Source organism: Dendrobates tinctorius, unplaced genomic scaffold (genome assembly GCF_039654945.1).
Source record: "Dendrobates tinctorius isolate UK_male_01 unplaced genomic scaffold, ASM3965494v1 ptg000515l, whole genome shotgun sequence".
NCBI lineage: Eukaryota > Metazoa > Chordata > Amphibia > Anura > Dendrobatidae > Dendrobates > Dendrobates tinctorius.
In genome coordinates this window covers 174957-198381 of record NW_027362174.1, presented here as the reverse complement: position 1 = coordinate 198381, position 23425 = coordinate 174957, and the positions used below count along the sequence as shown (strand labels likewise).

Genomic DNA, 23425 nt, shown 5'->3' with positions numbered 1-23425 from the left:
TGATATATGGGGAGATGTGGGGGGATGTGGTGATATATGGGGAGATGTGGGGGGATGTGGTGATATATGGGGGATGTGGTGGTATATGGGGGGATGTGGTGATATATGGGGGGATGTGGTGATATATGGGGGGATGTGATATATGGGGGGATGTGGTGGTATATGGGGGGATGTGGTGATATATGGGGGATGTGGTGGTATATGGGGGGATGTGGTGGTATATGGGGGGATGTGGTGATGTATGGGGGGATGTGGTGGTATATGGGGGGATGTGGTGATGTATGGGGGGATGTGGTGGTATATGGGGGGATGTGGTGATGTATGGGGGGATGTGGTGGTATATGGAGGGATGTGGTGGTATATGGAGGGATGTGGTGGTATATGGAGGGATGTGGTGGTATATGGGGGGATGTGGTGGTATATGGAGGGATGTGGTGGTATATGGGGGGATGTGGTGATATATGGGGGGATGTGGTGGTATATGGGGGGATGTGGTATATGGGGGGATGTGGTGATATATGGGGGATGTGGTGGTATATGGGGGGATGTGGTGGTATATGGGGGGATGTGGTATATGGAGGGATGTGGTGGTATATGGGGGGATGTGGCGATATATGGGGGATCATAGAATCATAGAATCGTAGAGTTGGAAGGGACCTCCTGGGCCATCTGGTCCAACCCCCTGCTCAAAGCAGGATTCGCTAAATCATCCCAGTTAGATGTCTGTCCAGCCTCTGTTTGAAGACTTCCATTGAAGGAGAACTCACCACTTCTCGTGGCAGCCTGTTCCACTCATTGATCACTCTAACTGTCAAAAAGTTTTTTCTAATATCTAATCTGTGTCTCCTCCCATTCAGCTTCATCCCATTGCTTCTAGTCTTTCCTTGTGCAAATGAGAATAAAGTTGATCCTTCTACAATGTGACAGCCCTTTAGATATTTGTAGACAGCTATTAAGTCTCCTCTCAGTCTTCTCTTTTGCAAACTAAACATTCCCAAATCCTGCAACCTTTCCTCATAAGACAGGGTTTGCAGACCGGTCACCATTCTGGTCGCTCTTTTCTGAACTTGCTCCAGTTTGTTGATGTCTTTTTTAAAATGTGGTGCCCAAAATTGGACACAATATTCCAGATGAGGTCTGACCAAAGAGGAGTAGAGGGAAATAATTACTTCACGTGATCTAGACTGTATGCTTCTGTTAATACATCCTAGAATTGCATTTGCCTTTTTTGCTGCTGCATCACACTGTTGACTCATATTCAGTCTGTGATCTATTAGTATACCCAAGTCTTTTTCACATGTGCTGTCACTTAGCCCTATTCCTCCCATTCTATATATGCTTTTTTCATTTTTATTGCCCAGATGTAGTACTTTGCATTTCTCCCTGTTAAAAACCATTCTGTTAGTTGCTGCCCACTTCTCCAGTTTATTTAAATCTTTTTGAATCCTCTCTCTCTCTTCTCTAGTATTAGCTATCCCTCCTAGCTTTGTGTCATCAGCAAATTTAATCAGTTTACCCTCAATTCCTTCATCTAAATCGTTGATAAAGATGTTGAACAATACAGGGCCCAGGACAGAGCCCTGTGGTACCCCACTTGAGACATTCTTCCAACTGGATGTGCAGCCATTTACGACCACTCTTTGGGTCCGATCACTAAGCCAGTTATGAATCCACCTAACAGTTGCCTTGTCCATTCCATACTTAGTCATTTTTTCAATAAGGATTGTATGAGAGACTTTGTCAAATGCTTTGCTGAAGTCAAGATATACTATATCTACAGCATTTCCTTGATCCACCCAATCAGTAATACCATCATAGAAGGAAATTAAATTAGTCTGACATGACTTATTAGTTACAAACCCATGCTGACTCTGTTTAATCACTTCATTCTTATCCAGGTATTGACATACATGTTGTTTAATAATTTGTTCAAAGATCTTTCCTGGTATAGAAGTCAGACTCACCGGCCTATAGTTGCCTGGGTCCACCTTCTTCCCCTTTTTGAAGATAGGAACAACATTTGCTCTTCTCCAGTCTTCTGGCACTTCTCCTGTTCTCCAAGAATTTTCAAAGATTATGGAGAGGGGTTCAAAAATTTCTTCTGCTATCTCCTTCAGTACTCTGGGGTGTAATTCATCTGGACCTGGAGACTTGAATACATTTAGGTTAGCTAAGTGTTTCCTCACTATCTTTCTGTTTATAGATATCCTGGATTCTTCTATTCCCTTAATAGGACAGTGAATAACAGTTGATGTTACATTTCCTTTCTGAGAGAAAACAGATGCAAAATAGGAATTTAAAAGTTCAGCCTTCTCAACATCCTGTCTTACCATTTCATCATTTTCATCCTGTAAAAATCCTATAGCATCTTTGACTTTTCACATATCCCCAAAATCCTTTATTATTGCTTTTGACATCTCTTGCAAGCCTCAATTCATTTTCAGCTTTAGATAATCTGATTTGTGCCTTGCAGGTTCTGCAGACAGCATTATATTCTTCTTTAGATATGCCTCCCTCTTTCCATTTTATAAACATTTTTTTCTTCCTTTTTAGCATGTGCTTAAGTTCTGTGTTCATCCATCCTGGTTTCCTTAAATGCTTCCTATTCTTCCCTCTTTTCGGAATTGTTAACAACTGTGCTTTGAGAATTTCATTTTTCAAGATTTCCCATCCTTCCTGGACATTTTTGTCTTTAAGGATATCCAGCCATTGGATCCCTCCAATTCTCTTTCTGAATCCCTTAAAATCTGCCTTTCTGAAATCTAACCTTGACGTCTGAGTCTTTACAGGTCTTCCGCCTCTAGTTATCCAAAATTCTAAAATAGCATGGTCGCTACCTCCTAGGGTCCCAGCCACTTTTACCTCCTCAACCATTTCCTCCCTGTTTATAAGGATTAGATCCAAGGTAGCAGTTCCCCTTGTTTTCTCCTTTACCTTTTGGAAGATAAAGTTGTCAGCAAGAGAGGATAAGAATTTCCTTGACCTGTTAGTTTTGCCTGAGAGAGATTCCCAACAAATGTCTGGATAGTTGAAATCTCCCATGACAACTATGTCATATTTTTTGGAGAACTTGGCCATTTGATGCATAAAGAGTTCATCCATATCTTCAGCTTGCACAGGCGGCCTGTAGTAAATGCCTACAATGGTGTCCTTTCCATTGTTCTGTCCTTGTATTCTTACCCAAACAGTTTCCACAGATCTCCCAGTCTCTGAAGCTTCAATCTCTGTGCAGATATACGCATTTCTAACATACAATGCGACACCCCCTCCTCGTTTATCAAGTCTGTTTCTTGCAAATAAGTTGTATCCTTCTAGTCTTGTATTCCAATCATGTGTATTGTCCCAAGTTTCAGTGATTCCAATGACATCATATTTCTTTTCCTGTGTTAGTAGTTCCAATTCTCCTTGTTTGTTGCCCATGCTTTGTGCATTAGTATAGAAACATTTTAGTTTGTGATTGGTTTCTCCTTCTCCAATATTTTTTTTAATTAGATTCTTTCGTCTTTGTTCTTCCTTTCCACTTCTAATAGCAGAGTTCTCAGTAGTATTTGTCAGGTGTATGGCTTTTTCTGGTCTTTTGCTTCCCTTCCCATGTTGTTTTAGTTTAAAGCTCTCCTTACAAGTGTAGCAAGGCGACTTCCAAATACCTGCTTTCCAGTCTTCGTAAGGTGCACCCCATCTCTAGCAAGTAGTCCATCGTAAAGGTAAATCACTCCGTGATCCAGAAATCCAAATCGTTGCTGACGGCACCATCGACGTAGCCAGTTGTTCACCTGCAGAATCTTATTCCACCTCCTTGTTCCATGGCCATCCACTGGGAGGATGGAAGAGAAGACCACCTGCGCTCCTAGTTCTTTCACTTTCTTGCCTAAGTCTTCAAAGTCTCTGCAGATGGTTTCCAGGTCGTTTCTTGCGGTGTCATTTGTCCCCACATGTAGTAGCAGGAATGGGTAGTCATCTGTAGGTCTGAAGAGTCCTGATATCCTGTCAGACACATAATGTTGATGTGGTGGTATATGGGGGGATGTGGTGATATATGGGGGGATGTGGTGATATATGGGGGGATGTGGTGGTATATGCGGGGATGTGGTGGTATAGGGGGGATGTGGTGGTATAGGGGGGGATGTGGTGGTATAGGGGGGGATGTGGTGATATATGGGGGGATATGGGGGGATGTGGTGGTATATGGGGGGATGTGATGGTATATGGGGGGATGTGGTGGTATATGGGGAGATGTGGGGGGATGTGGTGATATATGGGGGATGTGGTGATATATGGGGGGATGTGGTGGTATATGGGGAGATGTGGGGGGATGTGGTGATATATGGGGGATGTGGTGGTATATGGGGGGATGTGATGGTATATGGGGGGATGTGGTGGTATATGGGGAGATGTGGGGGGATGTGGTGATATATGGGGGATGTGGTGATATATGGGGGGATGTGGTGGTATATGGGGAGATGTGGGGGGATGTGGTGATATATGGGGGATGTGGTGATATATGGGGGGATGTGGTGGTATATGGGGAGATGTGGGGGGATGTGGTGATATATGGGGGATGTGGTGATATATGGGGGATGTGGTATATGGGGGATGTGGTGATATATGGGGGGATGTGGTGGTATATGGAGGGATGTGGTGGTATATGCGGGAATGTGGTGATATATGGGGGGATGTGGTGGTATATGGGGGGATGTGGTGGTATATGGGGGATGTGGTGATATATGGGGGATGTGGTGGGATATGGAGGGATGTGGTGGTATATGGGGGATGTGGTGATATATGGGGGATGTGGTGATATATGGGGGGGGATGTGGTGGTATATGGGGGATGTGGTGATATATGGGGGATGTGGTGATATATGGAGGGATGTGGTGGTATATGGGGGGATGTGGTGGTATATGGGGGGGATGTGGTGGTATATGGGGGGGATGTGGTGATATATGGGGGATGTGGTGGTATATGGGGAGATGTGGGGGGATGTGGTGGTATATGGGGGATGTGGTGATATATGGGGGATGTGGTGATATATGGAGGGATGTGGTGGTATATGGGGGGATGTGGTGGTATATGGGGGGGATGTGGTGGTATATGGGGGGGATGTGGTGATATATGGGGGATGTGGTGGTATATGGGGGATGTGGTGATATATGGGGGATGTGGTGATATATGGAGGGATGTGGTGGTATATGGGGGGATGTGGTGGTATATGGGGGGGATGTGGTGGTATATGGGGGGGATGTGGTGATATATGGGGGATGTGGTGGTATATGGGGAGATGTGGGGGGATGTGGTGGTATATGGGGGATGTGGTGATATATGGGGGATGTGGTGATATATGGGGGGGATGTGGTGGTATATGGGGAGATGTGGGGGGATGTGGTGATATATGGGGGATGTGGTGATATATGGGGGATGTGGTGATATATGGGGGATGTGGTGGTATATGCGGGGATGTGGTGATATATGGGGGGATGTGGTGGTATATGGGGGGATGTGGTGATATATGGGGGGGATGTGGTGATATATGGGGGGGATGTGGTGATATATGGAGGGATGTGGTATATGGGGGGATGTGGTGGTATATGGGGGGATGTGGTGGTATATGGGGGGATGTGGTGATATATGGAGGGATGTGGTGATATATGGAGGGATGTGGTGGTATATGGGGGATGTGGTGGTATATGGGGGATGTGGTGGTATATGGGGGGATGTGGGGGTATATGGGGGATGTGGTGGTATATGGGGGGATGTGGTGATATATGGGGGGGATGTGGTTGTATATGGGGGATGTGGTGGTATATGGGGGATGTGGTGGTATATGGGGGGATGTGGTGGTATATGGGGGGATGTGGTGGTATATGGGGGGATGTGGTGGTATATGGGGGGATGTGGTGGTATATGGGGGATGTGGTGATATATGGGGGGGATGTGGTTGTATATGGGGGATGTGGTGGTATATGGGGATGTGGTGGTATATGGGGGGGATGTGGTGGTATATGGGGGGGATGTGGTGGTATATGGAGGGATGTGGTGATATATGGGGGGGATGTGGTGGTATATGGGGGGATGTGGTGGTATATGGGGGGATGTGGTGGTATATGGGGGGGATGTGGTGGTATATGGGGGGATGTGGTGGTATATGGAGGGATGTGGTGATATATGGGGGGGATGTGGTGGTATATGGGGGGATGTGGTGGTATATGGGGGGATGTGGTGGTATATGGGGGGGATGTGGTGGTATATGGGGGGGATGTGGTGGTATATGGGGGGGATGTGGTGGTATATGGGGGGATGTGGTGGTATATGGGGGATGTGGTGGTATATGGGGGGATGTGGTGGTATATGGGGGATGTGGTGGTATATGGGGGATGTGGTGGTATATGGGGGGATGTGGTGGTATATGGGGGGGATGTGGTGGTATATGGGGGGATGTGGTGGTATATGGGGGATGTGGTGGTATATGGGGGGATGTGGTGGTATATGGGGGATGTGGTGGTATATGGGGGATGTGGTGGTATATGGGGGGATGTGGTGGTATATGGGGGGGATGTGGTGGTATAGGGGGGGATGTGGTGGTATATGGGGGGGATGTGGTGGTATATGGGGGATGTGGTGGTATAGGGGGGGATGTGGTGGTATATGGGGGGGATGTGGTGGTATATGGGGGGGATGTGGTGGTATAGGGGGGGATGTGGTGGTATATGGGGGGGATGTGGTGGTATATGGGGGGATGTGGTGGTATATGGGGGGATGTGGTGGTATATGGGGGATGTGGTGGTATAGGGGGGATGTGGTGTCAGGGCCCTGGCCGCACACAGGAGGGCGGGCGGGGGCGGGGGTCTCGTTCTCTCCTCCTTCGGCTTCCGTAGTTGATGCTGGGGGATTCGGGGGATTTCGGGATCCTGGTACCGAACTGCGGTGAGACACAAAGCATCTGCCGGGGAGATGAGGAGCCCGGCCCGGGGGAGCGGCCAGAGGCGGGCCGGAGAGAGGGAGCCCGGAGCCGGGAAGACGAGGTGACGGCCACGGAGGGTGAGCAACCGGGAGACGGTATGTACCGAGACCCCCCCTGTATGTACCGAGACCCCCCCTGTATGTACCGAGACCCCCCCTGTATGTACCGAGACCCCCCTGTATGTACCGAGACCCCCCTGTATGTACCGAGACCCCCCCTGTATGTACCGAGACCCCCCTGTATGTACCGAGACCCCCCTGTATGTACCGAGACCCCCCTGTATGTACCGAGACCCCCCTGTATGTACCGAGACCCCCCTGTATGTACCGAGACCCCCCCTGTATGTACCGAGACCCCCCTGTATGTACCGAGACCCCCCTGTATGTACCGAGACCCCCCCTGTATGTACCGAGACCCCCCTGTATGTACCGAGACCCCCCTGTATGTACCGAGACCCCCCTGTATGTACCGAGACCCCCCTGTATGTACCGAGACCCCCCTGTATGTACCGAGACCCCCCTGTATGTACCGAGACCCCCCTGTATGTACCGAGACCCCCCTGTATGTACCGAGACCCCCCTGTATGTACCGAGACCCCCCTGTATGTACCGAGACCCCCCCTGTATGTACCGAGACCCCCCTGTATGTACCGAGACCCCCCTGTATGTACCGAGACCCCCCCTGTATGTACCGAGACCCCCCTGTATGTACCGAGACCCCCCTGTATGTACCGAGACCCCCCCTGTATGTACCGAGACCCCCCTGTATGTACCGAGACCCCCCTGTATGTACCGAGACCCCCCTGTATGTACCGAGACCCCCCTGTATGTACCGAGACCCCCCTGTATGTACCGAGACCCCCCTGTATGTACCGAGACCCCCCTGTATGTACCGAGACCCCCCTGTATGTACCGAGACCCCCCTGTATGTACCGAGACCCCCCTGTATGTACCGAGACCCCCCTGTATGTACCGAGACCCCCCTGTATGTACCGAGACCCCCCTGTATGTACCGAGACCCCCCCTGTATGTACCGAGACCCCCCTGTATGTACCGAGACCCCCCCTGTATGTACCGAGACCCCCCTGTATGTACCGAGACCCCCCCTGTATGTACCGAGACCCCCCTGTATGTACCGAGACCCCCCCTGTATGTACCGAGACCCCCCTGTATGTACCGAGACCCCCCTGTATGTACCGAGACCCCCCCCTGTATGTACCGAGACCCCCCCTGTATGTACCGAGACCCCCCTGTATGTACCGAGACCCCCCTGTATGTACCGAGACCCCCCTGTATGTACCGAGACCCCCCCTGTATGTACCGAGACCCCCCTGTATGTACCGAGACCCCCCTGTATTTACTGACTGTATACGGTATTATGCAGACTCCTCTCCTCAGTATCTGTGTATATGTACATGTATGACCCGGTCACCGGCCAGTATCTGTATATGTACATGTATGACCCGGTCACCGGCCAGTATCTGTATATGTACATGTATGACCCGGTCACCGGCCAGTATCTGTATATGTACATGTATGACCCGGTCACCGGCCAGTATCTGTATATGTACATGTATGACCCGGTCACCGGCCAGTATCTGTATATGTACATGTATGACCCGGTCACCGGCCAGTATCTGTATATGTACATGTATGACCCGGTCACCGGCCAGTATCTGTATATGTACATGTATGACCCGGTCACCGGCCAGTATCTGTATATGTACATGTATGACCCGGTCACCGGCCAGTATCTGTATATGTACATGTATGACCCGGTCACCGGCCAGTATGTGTATATGTACATGTATGACCCGGTCACCGGCCAGTATCTGTATATGTACATGTATGACCCGGTCACCGGCCAGTATCTGTATATGTACATGTATGACCCGGTCACCGGCCAGTATCTGTATATGTACATGTATGACCCGGTCACCGGCCAGTATCTGTATATGTACATGTATGACCCGGTCACCGGCCAGTATCTGTATATGTACATGTATGACCCGGTCACCGGCCAGTATCTGTATATGTACATGTATGACCCGGTCACCGGCCAGTATCTGTATATGTACATGTATGACCCGGTCACCGGCCAGTATCTGTATATGTACATGTATGACCCGGTCACCGGCCAGTATCTGTATATGTACATGTATGACCCGGTCACCGGCCAGTATCTGTATATGTACATGTATGACCCGGTCACCGGCCAGTATCTGTATATGTACATGTATGACCCGGTCACCGGCCAGTATGTGTATATGTACATGTATGACCCGGTCACCGGCCAGTATCTGTATATGTACATGTATGACCCGGTCACCGGCCAGTATATGTACATGTATGACCCGGTCACCGGCCAGTATCTGTATATGTACATGTATGACCCGGTCACCGGCCAGTATCTGTATATGTACAGGCCTGAGTCATCCACCAGTGGGGGAGTCTGTCTTTGTTCTCCTCAGCGTAGGACTTATCCAATACATGTATTGGAAACTTCTTACGTTAGCCACATAGTCAAAAGTAGGTGGGAGCCCTTCACCATGGAGGGGTGGATCCCAGGACATAGAACAACAGACACATGTTTGGCCCAGGCAGTTGGGTGTTGACGGGACAGGGGCTAGGACCTTATGCTGAGGTGAGATCCTAGTGCCCGTGTGTGGAGGGTTAAAAGCTGCCATGTGGAATGGTGTGATGTCTCTCATCTGTTGGATCCAGTGAACTCATCCCAGGATTATTTAGTTTTTTCCCTGGCGTTGGATTACCAGGTGGCGCCCCCGGAACGGTTTCCCTTTTGGTGTGGACTCATTGTGGACTCTAAGAGACGATATTGATATTTTATGTTCTGTGCTCCCTGTCTCAATAAGTCCTGTTGGATTGATGTTCGGCCTGGTGTCCCTTCATGCTCTGTCGCACACACAGTCACACATGTATGATCCGCTCACCGGCCAGTATGTGTATATGTACATGGACAGCTGGTATAACCTGGGCATCTGCTGTATATAATTATATATGTACAGCCGGTTTAACCCGGGCATCTTCTGTATATAATGTACATGTACAATGTACAGCCGGTATAACCTGGGCATCTCCTGTATATAATATATATGTACAGCCAGTATAACCTGGGCATCTCCTGTATGTAATATATATGTACAGCTGGTATAACCTGGGCATCTCCTGAATATAATATATATGTACAGCCGGTATAACCTGGGCATCTCCTGTGTATAATTATATATGTACAGCCGGTATAACCCGGGGATCTTCTGTATATAATTATATATGTACAGCCGGTATAACCTGGGTATCTCCTGTGTATAATTATATATGTACAGCCGGTGTAACCCGGGCATCTTCTGTATATAATTATATATGTACAGCTGGTATAACCTGGGCATCTCCTGTATATAATATATATGTACAGCCAGTATAACCTGGGCATCTCCTGTATATAATATATATGTACAACCAGTATAACCTGGGCATCTCCTGTATGTAATATATATGTACAGCTGGTATAACCCGGGGATCTTCTGTATATAATTATATATGTACAGCTGGTATAACCTGGGTATCTCCTGTGTATAATTATATATGTATAGATGGTATAACCTGGGCATCTCCTGTATATAATTATATATGTACAGCCGGTATAACCTGGGCATCTCCTGTATATAATATATATGTACAGCTGGTATAACCTGGGCGTCTCCTGTATATAATGTACATGTACAGCCGGTATAACCTGGGCATCTCCTGTATATAATATATATGTACAGGTGGTATAACCTGGGCATCTCCTGTATATAATGTACATGTACAGCTGGTATAACCTGGGCATCTCCTGTATATAATATATATGTACAGCCGGTATAACCTGGGCATCTCCTGTATAATATATGTACAGCCGGTATAACCTGGGCATCTCCTGTATATAATATATATGTACAGCCGGTATAACCTGGGCATCTCCTGGATATATTATATATGTACAGCTGGTGTAACCTGGGTATCTCCTGTATATAATTATATATGTACAGCCGGTATAACCTGGGCATCTCCTGTATATAATTATATATGTACAGCCCGTATAACCCGGGCATCTTCTGTATATAATTATATATGTACAGCCGGTATAACCTGGGCATCTCCTGTATATAATTATATATGTACAGCCCGTATAACCCGGGCATCTTCTGTATATAATTATATATGTACAGCCAGTATAACCTGGGCATCTCCTGTACATAATTATATATGTACAGCTGGTATAACCTGGGCATCTCCTGTGTATAATTATATATGTACAGCTGGTATAACCTGGGCATCTCCTGTATATAATTATATAACCTGGGCATCTCCTGTATATAATATATATGTACAGCTGGTATAACCTGGGCGTCTCCTGTATATAATGTATATGTACAGCCGGTATAACCTGGGCATCTCCTGTATATAATATATATGTACAAGTGGTATAACCTGGGCATCTCCTGTATATAGTGTACATGTATAGCTGGTATAACCTGGGCATCTCCTGTATATAATATATATGTACAGCTGGTATAACCTGGGTATCTCCTGTATATAATTATATATGTATAGCCGGTATAACCTAGGCCTCTCCTCTATATAATTATATATGTACAGCCGGTATAACCTGGGCATCTGCTGTGTATAATTATATATGTACAGTCATGGCCAAAAGTTTTGAGAATGACACAAATATTAATTTTTTACAAAGTCTACTGCTTCGTTTTTTCTAATGGCAATTTGCATATACTCCAGAATGTTATAAAGAGTGATCAGCTTAACAGCAATTACTTGCAAAGTCAATATTTGCCTAGAAAATGAACTTTATCCCCCAAAACACATTTCAACATCATTGCAGCCCTGCCTTAAAAGGACCAGCTAACATCGTTTCAGTGATTGCTCCATTAGCACAGGTGTGGGTGTTGATGAGGACAGGGCTGGAGATCAATCTGTCATGATTAAGTAAGAATGACACCACTGGACACTTTAAAAGGAGGCTGGTGCTTGGCATCATTGTTTCTCTTCTGTTAACCATGGTTATCCCTAAAGAAACACGTGCAGTCATCATTGCACTGCACAAAAATGGCCTAACAGGGAAGAGTATCGCAGCTAGAAAGATTGCACCTCAGTCAACAATCTATCACATCATCAAGAACTTCAAGGAGAGAGGTTCCCTTGTTGCCAAAAAGGCTCCAGGGCGCCCAAGAAAGACCAGCAAGCGCCAGGATCGTCTCTTAAAAGTGTTTCAGCTGCGGGATCGGGCTACCAGCAGTGCAGAGCTTGCTCAGGAATGGCAGCAGGCAGGTGTGAGTGCATCTGCACGCACTGTGAGGCGGAGACTCTTGGAGCAAGGCCTGGTCTCAAAAAGGGCAGCAAAGAAGCCACTTCTCTCCAGGAAAAACATCATGGACAGACTGATATTCTGCAAGAGGTACAGGGAGTGGACTGCTGAGGACTGGGGTAAAGTCATTTTCTCTGATGAATCCCCTTTTCGATTGTTTGGGACATCTGGAAAATGGCTTATTCGGAGAAGACCAGGTGAGCGCTACCACCAGTCTTGTCTCATGCCAACTGTCAAGCATCCTGAAACCATTCATGTGTGGGGTGGCTTCTCAGCCAAGGGAATGGGCTCTCTCTCAGTCTTGCCTAAAAACACAGCCATGAATAAAGAATGGTACCAGAATGTCCTCCAAGAGCAACTTCTCCCAACCGTCCAAGAGCAGTTTGGCGATCAACAATGCGTTTTTCAACATGATGGAGCACCTTGCCATAAAGCAAAGGTGATAACTAAATGGCTCAGGGAACAAAACATAGAGATTTTGGGACCATGGCCTGGAAACTCTCCAGATCTTAATCCCATTGAGAACTTGTGGTCAATCATCAAGAGACGGGTGGACAAACAAAAACCTTCAAATTCAGACAAAATAAAAGCATTGATTTTGCAAGAATGGACTGCGATCAATCAGGATTTGATCCAGAAGTTGATTGAGAGCATGCCAGGGAGAATTGCTGAGGTCCTGAAGAAGAAGGGTCAACACTGCAAATATTGACTTGCTGCATTAACTCATTCTAACTGTCAATATAACCTTCTGTTACTCATAATATGATTGCAATTATATTTCTGTATGTGATAAAAACATCTGACAAACACATAAAAACCAGAGGGCAGCAGATCATGTGACAATATAATATTTGTGTCATTCTCTAAACTATTGGCCATGACTGTACAGCTGGTATAACCTGGGCATCTCCTGTATATAGTATATATGTACAGCTGGTATAACCTGGGCATCTCCTGTATATAATTATATATGTACAGCCGGTATAACCTGGGCATCTCCTGTATATAATGTATATGTACAGCCGGTATAACCTGGGCATCTCCTGTATATAATTATATAACCTGGGCATCTCCTGTATATAATTATATAACCTGGGCATCTCCTGTATATAATTATATATGTACAGCTGGTATAACCTGGGCATCTCCTGTATATAATATATATGTACAGCCGGTATAACCTGGGCATCTCCTGTATATAATTATATATGTACAGCTGGTATAACCTGGGCATCTCCTGTATATAATATATATGTACAGCCAGTATAACCTGGGCATCTCCTGTATATAATATATACAGTGCCTACAAGTAATATTCAACCCCCTGCAGATTTAGCAGGTTTGATAAGATGCAAATAAGTTAGAGTCTGCAAACTTCACACAAGAGCAGGATTTATTAACAGATGCATAAATCTTACAAACCAAAAAGTTATGTTGCTCAGTTAAATTTTAATAAATTTTCAACATAAAAGTGTGGGTCAATTATTATTCAACCCCTAGGTTTAATATTTTGTGGAATAACCCTTGTTTGCAATTACAGCTAATAATCGTCTTTTATAAGACCTGATCAGGCCGGCACAGGTCTCTGGAGTTATCTTGGCCCACTCCTCCATGCAGATCTTCTCCAAGTTATCTAGGTTCTTTGGGTGTCTCATGTGGACTTTAATCTTGAGCTCCTTCCACAAGTTTTCAATTGGGTTAAGGTCAGGAGACTGACTAGGCCACTGCAACACCTTGATTTTTTCCCTCTTGAACCAGGCCTTGGTTTTCTTGGCTGTGTGCTTTGGGTCGTTGTCTTGTTGGAAGATGAAATGACGACCCATCTTAAGATCCATGATGGAGGTGCGGAGGTTCTTGGCCAAAATCTCCAGGTAGGCCGCGCTATCCATCTTCCCATGGATGCAGACAAGATGGCCAGGCCCCTTGGCTGAGAAACAGCCCCACAGCATGATGCTGCTACAACCATGTTTGACTGTAGGGATGGTATTCTTGGGGTCGTATGCAGTGCCATCCAGTCTCCAAACGTCACATGTGTGGTTGGCACCAAAGATCTCGATCTTGGTCTCATCAGACAGAGAACCTTGAACCAGTCTGTCTCAGAGTCCTCCAAGTGATCATGAGCAAACTGTAGACGAGCCTTGACATGACGCTTTGAAAGTAAAGGTACCTTACGGGCTCGTCTGGAACGGAGACCATTGCGGTGGAGTACGTTACTTATGGTATTGACTGAAACCAATGTCCCCACTGCCTTGAGATCTTCCCGGAGCTCCTTCCTTGTTGTCCTTGGGTTAGCCTTGACTCTTCGGACAAGCCTGGCCTCGGCACGGGAGGAAACTTTCAAAGGCTGTCCAGGCCGTGGAAGGCTAACAGTAGTTCCATAAGCCTTCCACTTCCGGATGATGCTCCCAACAGTGGAGACAGGTAGGCCCAACTCCTTGGAAAGGGTTTTGCACCCCTTGCCAGCCTTGTGACCCTCCACGATCTTGTCTCTGATGGCCTTGGAATGCTCCTTTGTCTTTCCCATGTTGACCATGTATGAGTGCTGTTCACAAGTTTGGGGAGGGTCTTAAATAGTCAGAAAAGGCTGGAAAAAGAGATAATTAATCCAAACATGTGAAGCTCATTGTTCTTTGTGCCTGAAATACTTCTTAATACTTTAGGGGAACCAAACAGAATTCTGGTGGTTTGAGGGGTTGAATAATAAATGACCCTCTGAATAAACTTTTCACAATTTAAAAAAAAATTAAACAAAGAAATAACATTCTTTTTTGCTGCAGTGCATTTCACACTTCCAGGCCGATCTACAGTCCAAATGTCACAATGCCAAGTTAATTCCGAATGTGTAAACCTGCTAAATCTGCAGGGGGTTGAATACTACTTGTAGGCACTGTATGTACAGCCGGTATAACCTGGGCATCTCCTGTATATAATTATATAACCTGGGCATCTCCTGTATATAATTATATATGTACAGCTGGTATAACCTGGGCATCTCCTGTATATAATATATATGTACAGCCGGTATAACCTGGGCATCTCCTGTATATAATTATATAACCTGGGCATCTCCTGTATATAATATATATGTACAGCCGGTATAACCTGGGCATCTCCTGTATATAATATATGTACAGCCGGTATAACCTGGGCATCTCCTGTATATAATTATATAACCTAGGCATCTCCTGTATATAATTATATATGTACAGCTGGTATAACCTGGGCATCTCCTGTATATAATATATATGTACAGCCGGTATAACCTGGGCATCTCCTGTATAATATATGTACAGCCGGTATAACCTGGGCATCTCCTGTATATAATATATATGTACAGCCGGTATAACCTGGGCATCTCCTGTATATAATTATATAACCTAGGCATCTCCTGTATATAATTATATATGTACAGCCAGTATAACCTGGGCATCTCCTGTATATAATATATATGTACAGCCGGTATAACCTGGGCATCTCCTGTATAATATATGTACAGCCGGTATAACCTGGGCATCTCCTGTATATAATATATATGTACAGCCGGTATAACCTGGGCATCTCCTGTATATAATGTACATGTACAGCCAGTATAACCTGGGCATCTCCTGTATAATATATGTACAGCCGGTATAACCTGGGCATCTCCTGTATAATATATGTACAGCCGGTATAACCTGGGCATCTCCTGTATATAATATATATGTACAGCTGGTATAACCTGGGCATCTTCTGTATATAATTATATAACCTGGGTATCTCCTGTGTATAATTATATATGTATAGCTGGTATAACGTGGGCATCTCCTGTATATAATTATATATGTACAGCCGGTATAACCTAGGCATCTCCTCTATATAATTATATATGTACAGCCGGTATAACCTGGGTATCTCCTGTATAATATATGTACAGCTGGTATAACCTGGGCATCTCCTGTATACAATATATATGTATAGCTGGTATAACCTGGGCATCTCCTGTATATAATATATATGTACAGCTGGTATAACCTGGGCATCTCCTGTATATAATATATATGTACAGCCGGTATAACCTGGGTATCTCCTGTATAATATATGTACAGCTGGTATAACCTGGGCATCTCCTGTATACAATATATATGTATAGCTGGTATAACCTGCGCATCTCCCGTATATAATTATATATGTACAGCTGGTATAACCTGGGCATCTCCTGTATATAATTATATATGTACAGCCGGTATAACCTGGGTATCTCCTGTATAATATATGTATAGCTGGTATAACCTGCGCATCTCCTGTATATAATTATATATGTACAGCTGGTATAACCTGAGCATCTCCTGTATATTTTATATATGTACAGCCGGTGTAACCTGGACATCTCCTGTATATAATTATATATGTACAGCTGGTATAACCTGGTCATCTTCTGTATATAATTATATATGTACAGCTGGTATAACCTGAGCATCTCCTGTATATTTTATATATGTACAGCCGGTATAACCTGGACATCTCCCGTATATAATTACATATGTACAGCCGGTATAACCTGGGCATCTCCTGGATATAATATATATGTACAGCCAGTATAACCTGGGCATCTCCTGTATATAATATATATGTACAGCCAGTATAACCTGGACATCTCCTGTCTATAATTATATATGTACAGCTGGTATAACCTGGGCATCTCCTGTATATAATTATATATGTACAGCCGGTATAACCTGGTCATCTCCTGTATATAATTATATATGTACAGCTGGTATAACCTGGGCATCTCCTGTATATAATTATATATGTACAGCCGGTATAACCTGGACATCTCCTGTATATAATTATATATGTACAGCCGGTATAACCTGGGCATGCTGTACATCGCTCCTCAATCTCTCCTCTCCTCCTTAGGACTCGGGCCGTTTACAGACAGTGCTGGGCTCCCACCCCGGGGGGCTGATGGTGTCCGGTCTGCGCCCTTCATCAGAAGATGACCAGACTGTTGCTGGGCGTCACTCTCGAGCGGGTCTGTAAGGTGGTGCTGCTCCTCTGCCTCGTGCACTTCGTCATCATCATGATCTTGTACTTCGATGTCTACGCTCAGCGCTTGGACTTCTTTACTCGCTTCAGTGTCAGGAACGTGTCGCGGGTTCACCCCTACTACAACTTCACCCGACCCAACGGGACCGCACACAGCTACGCAGCCGCCACCTCCGCTGCTGAGACCCTCACTGCCAGCGCTAAGCAGGATCCTAACCAGACGGTGACTGAGAAGCCCCTTCCGCCATGCCCAGACTCCCCTCCCGGCCTGGGTAAGTGGCCGCCAATGGCTGACTCTGACACGGGGCCTGCAGGTGGTGGGTGACACCTAAACTGCTGCATTGATACATTGTAACAAATCCACAGCTGTGACAAGATGTAGACTCTACGCCCCCTTCTCCATGCGAGTGGCGGTGGTGTATCGTCCTCCCGGCCCCTCCCATCAGTTCCTGGATCATTTTGCCACTTGGCTTCCACATTTTCTCTCCTGTGACATCCCTACCCTCATCATGGGAGATTTCAACATCCCCATTGCTCTTCCCCTCTCCCCATCTGCTACTCACCTTTTATCTCTAACCTCCTCGTTTGGCCTTTCGCAGCTTACTAATTCTCCAACGCATGAAGATGGAAACTCCCTCGACTTGGTCTTCTCCCGGCTTTGTGCAGTGGATGATTTCACAAACTCCCCTCTCCTGCTCTCTGACCACAACCTTCTTTCATTCTCTATAAAGAACTGCCAGGCTGCTCAGGTCACCCCCACTGTCCAGACTTATAGAAACATACAGGCCATTAACACCCAGAAACTTCTGAAGAACTTGCAGTCTTCATTGGCCCCTATCTCCTCCCTCTCATCTCCTGATTCTGCATTGAAGCATTACAATGAAACACTTCAAAGTGCCCTGGATGAATTTGCACCTCCTATATATAGAACAACACAACAAAGACAGCGACAACCCTGGCACACGGTGCAAACACGTTTCCTGCAGCGGTGCTCCAGGTGCGCCGAACGTCTGTGGAGAAAATCCAATCTACACGAAGATTTCATCCATTATAAGTTTATGCTTAGAACATACAACACTGCCCTTCACCTCTCCAAATAACCTATTTCAACACCCTCATCACCTCACTGTCCAATAACCCGAAACGTCTCTTTGACACTTTTCATTCTCTACTCAACCCAAGAGTACAGGCCCCAACCACGGAGCTCCGAGCTGACGATCTGGCCAATTACTTCAAAGAAAAAATTGCCCAGATCCGACAGGAAATTATCTCCCAATCACCTCATACCATGCACTGTCCTCCCTCCTCCACTGCATCTAGCTCACTCTCTGACTTTGAACCAGTCACAGAAGAAGAAGTAAGCAGGCTCCTTGCATCTTCTCGCCCAACCACTTGCACCAGTGACCCATTTCCGTCACATCTCCTCCAGCCCCTTTCCCCTGCTGTCACCACTCACCTAACTAAAATATTTAACCTCTCTCTCTCTCTTCAGGTATTTTTCTCTCCTCATTTAAGCATGCCATCATACATCCACTACTTAAAAAACCATCCCTCGACCAAAACTGTGCCGCTAACTATAGACCTGTCTCTAATCTTCCCTTCATCTCTAAACTCCTGGAACGCCTGGTCCACTCCCGTCTTATCCGCTGTCTCTCAGAAAACTCTCTTCTCGACCGTCTCCAATCCGGTTTCCGCTTTTTACACTCTACTGAAACTGCCCTCACTAAAGTCTCTAATGATCTACTAACAGCTAAATCAAATGGTCATTACTCCATGCTAATTCTCTTGGATCTCTCTGCAGCATTCGACACTATGGATCATCAGATCCTCCTCACTATGCTCCGCTCCATCGGCCTCAAGGACACCGTTCTCTCCTGGTTCTCCTCCTATCTCTCTGACCGCTCCTTTACTGTATCTTTTGCCAGTTCCTCCTCCTCTCACCTTCCCCTTACTGTTGGGGTTCCTCAAGGATCGGTTCTAGGCCCCCTCCTCTTCTCCTTGTACACTGCCCCTATTGGTGAATCAGTAGATTTGGTTTCCAGTACCATCTCTATGCTGATGACACCCAATTATACGCTTCTTCTCCTGACATCACGCCTGCCTTTCTAGAAAACACCGGCGATTGTCTAAACGCTGTGTCTAATATCATGTCCTCACTATATCTGAAACTGAACCTGTCAAAGACTGAACTCCTGGTGTTTCCTCCCTCCACTAATGTACCTACACCCGACATTGCCATTTCCGTGTGTGGTTCCACTATTACTCCCCAGCAACATGCCCGCTGTCTTGCGGTCATACTTGATTCCGAGCTTTCCTTTGCCCCCCACATTCGATCACTGGCTCGCCCTTGTCATCTGCACCTCAAAAACATTTCTAGAATTCGACCTTTTCTTACTTTTGACTCCGCAAAAACTCTTACTGTTTCTCTTATTCATTCTCATCTCGACGATTGTAACTCTCTTCTAATCGGTCTCCCTCTTACCAAACTCTCCCCTCTCCAATCTGTCTTGAATGCTGCAGCCAGGATCATATTCCTCACCAATCGTTACACCGATGCCTCTACCTTGTGCCAGTCATTACACTGGCTACCCATCCACTCCAGAATCCAGTACAAACTTATTACCCTCACCCACAAAGCCCTCCATGGCTCAGCACCACCCTACATCTCCTCCCTTGTTTCAGTATACCACCCTACCCGCGCCCTCCGTTCTGCTGATGACCTGAGGTTGGTATCATCAATAGTCAGAACCTCCCACTCCCGTCTCCAAGACTTTACACGTGCCGCGCCAATTCTTTGGAATGCACTTCCCAGGTCAATACGATTAGTCCCCAATCCCCACAATTTTAAGCGTGTCCTGAAAACGTATTTATTCAGACTGGCCTATCGCCTCAACACATTAACCTAATCTATCCCTGTGTGGCACAGCCAAAAGTTTTACCATAACCAGGTTCCCAGCATCATGTTCCCACATGCTTTATGCATCCATTAGCCCTCTGTGTCTGTACTGTTACACACTTAACATTATGGCTGGTCCATACAATCAGGGTAACTGTTACCACCCACCTTTCGTGTCTCCCTCTTTCCTCATAGACTGTAAGCTTGCGAGCAGGGCCCTCACTCCTCTTAGTATCTGTTATGATCTATGTGATTATTGTTATGCTGTAATGTCTATTGTCTGTACAAATCCCCTCTGAAATGTAAAGTGCTGCGGAATATGTAGGCGCTATAGAAATAAAATTTATTATTATTATTATTAGAACAGGGCAAGTGTCCATGATCCCTCTTACTGACAGCAATCAGACGCACAGACTGACCCCGTCTACTGGGGTGAGAGGCATGATGGGGTCTGCGCTCTGTGATGGGAGTAGTAGTCCCTGCCCTGTGCCCCACTATGTGTAGAAGCCCAGATCATCAACATTCCCAAATCCTGCAACCTTTCCTCATAAGACAGGGTTTGCAGACCGGTCACCATTCTGGTTGCTCTTTTCTGAACTTGCTCCAGTTTGTTGATGTCTTTTTTAAAATATGGTGCCCAAAACTGGACACAATATTCCAGATGAGGTCTGACCAAAGAGGAGTAGAGGGAAATAATGACTTCACATGATCTAGACTGTATGCTTCTGTTAATACGTCCTAGAATTGCATTTGCCTTTTTTGCTGCTGCATCACACTGTTGACTCGTGTTCAGTCTGTGATCTCTTAGTATACCCAAGTCTTTTTCACATGTGCTGTTGCTTAGCCCTATTCCTCCCATTCTGTATATGCTTTTTTTTTCATTTTTATTGCCCAGATGTAGTACTTTGCATTTTTCCCTGTTAAAAACCATTCTGTTAGTTGCTGCCCACTGCTCCAGTTTATTTATATCTTTTTGAATCCTCTCTCTCTTCTCTAGTATTAGCTATCCCTCCTAGCTTTGTGTCATCAGCAAATTTAATCAGTTTACCCTCAATTCCTTTATCTAAATCGTTGATAAAGAGGTTGAACAATACAGGGCCCAGGACAGAGCCCTGTGGTACCCCACTTGAGACATTCTTCCAACTGGATGTGCAGCCATTTACGACCACTGTTTGGGTCCGATCACTGAGCCAGTTATGAATCCACCTAACAGTTGCCTTGTCCATTCCATACTTAGTCATTTTTTTCAATAAGGATGGTGTGAGAGACTTTGTCAAATGCTTTGCTGAAGTCAAGATATACTATATCTACAGCATTTCCCTGATCCACCCAATCAGTGATTCCGTCATAGAAGGAAATTAAGTAACAGACCCATGCTGACTCTGTTTAATCACTTCATTCTTATCCAGGTACGCGCATACATGTTGTTTAATAATTTATTCAAAGATCTTTCCTGGTATAGAAGTCAGACTTTTTATAGATAGGAACATTTGCTCTTCTCCAGTCTTCTGGGACTTCTCCTGATCTCCAAGAATTTCCAAAGATTATGGAGAAGGGTTCAAAAATTTCTTCTACTATCTCCTTCAGTACTCTGGGGTGTAATTCATCTGGACCTGGAGACTTGAATTCATTTAGGTTAGCTAAGTGTTTCCTCACTATCTTTCTGTTTATAGATATCCTGGATTCTTCTATTCCCTTAATAGGACAGTGAATAACAGTTGATGTTACATTTCCTTTCTGAGAGAAAACAGATGCAAAATAAGAATTTAAAAGTTCGGCCTTCTCAACATCCTGTCTTACCATTTCATCATTTTCATCCTGTAAAAATCCTATAGCATCTTTGACTTTTCTTTTACTTTTGACATATCCTCAAAATCCTTTATTATTGCTTTTGACATCTCTTGCAATCCTCAATTCATTGTCAGCTTTAGATAATCTGATTTGTGCCCTGCCGGTTCTGCAGACAGCATTATATTCTTCTTTAGAGATGCCTCCCTCTTTCCATTTTATAAACATTTCTTTCTTCCTTTTTAGCATGTGCTTAAGTTCTGTGTTCATCCATCCTGGTTTCCTTAAATGCTTCCTTTTCTTCCCTCTTTTCGAAATTGTTAACAATTGTGCTTTGCCTCTGTCCACCTCTGTGTGCCACCACTCCTGGGGCTGCCTCTGCCATTGCTCCTGGGGCTGCATCCTTCCGCCTACGCGTGCCACCGCTCCTGGGGCTGCCTCCTTCCGCCTCTGCGTGCCACCGCCCCAGGAACCGATTCTGTCTGTCTCTGGATGCCATTGCTCCTGGGGCTGCCTACATCCGCCTCTGCATGCCACCACTCCTGGAACTGCCTCTGTGTGCCATTGCTCCTGGGGCTGCTGTCTACCGCCTCTGCGTGCCACCGCTCCTGGGGCTGCCTCTGTGTGCCATTGCTTCTGGGGCTGCATCCTTCCGCCTCCGTGTACTACCGCTCTTGTGGCTGCCTCTGTGCGCCACCGCTCCTGGGGCTGCCTCCTTCCCCTACGTGTGCCACTGCTCCTGTGGCTGCCTCTGTGTGTCATTGCTCCTGGGGCTGCCTTGTACTGCCTCTGCGTGCCACCACTCCGGGAACCGGTTCCGTCCACCTCTGTGTGCAATTCCTCCTTGGGCTGACTCCATCCGCCTCTGTGTGCCATTGCTCCTGGGGCTGCTTCCGTCCACCTCTGCGTGCCACCACTCCAGGAAACGCTTCCGTCCACCTCTGTGTGCAATTCCTCCTTGGGCTGACTCCATCCGCCTCTGTGTGCCATTGCTCCTGGGGCTGCCTCTGTCCGCCTCTGCGTGCCACCTCACCAGGAACCGCTTCTGTCCACCTCTGTGTGCAATTCCTCCTGGGGCTGCCTCCGTCCATCTCTGCGTGCCATCACTCCAGGAACCGCTTCCGTTCACCTCTGTGTGCAATTCCTCCTGCGGCTGCCTCCGTCCACCTCTGCGTGCCACCACTGCAGGAAACGCTTCCGTCCACCTCTGTGTGCAATACCTCCTGGGGCTGCCTCCGTCCACCTCTGCGTGCCACCACTGCAGGAACCGCTTCCGTCCACCTCTGTGTGCAATACCTCCTGGGGCTGCCTCCGTCCATCTCTGCGTGCCACCACTCCAGGAACCGCTTCCGTCCACCTCTGTGTGCAATTTCTCC

The 23425-nt window shown here is 46.3% G+C and overlaps 1 protein-coding gene across 2 annotated transcripts in view; it reads left to right on the top strand.

Annotated features, from left to right (window-relative positions):
* Window positions 1-6851: 6851 nt before the first annotated feature.
* B4GALT2 (beta-1,4-galactosyltransferase 2) overlaps window positions 6852-23425 on the top strand; it is a 56932-nt gene continuing 40358 nt past the window's right edge. For both annotated transcript variants that reach the window (XR_012227713.1, XM_073565004.1), the window contains exons 1-2: window positions 6852-7053; window positions 17237-17637. Coding sequence is in view for 1 of the 2 variants with exons in the window: in XM_073565004.1 (XP_073421105.1) it covers window positions 17316-17637 (322 nt within the window). In the remaining variant the exon portion in view is untranslated. The remainder of the gene's footprint in view (window positions 7054-17236; window positions 17638-23425) is intronic.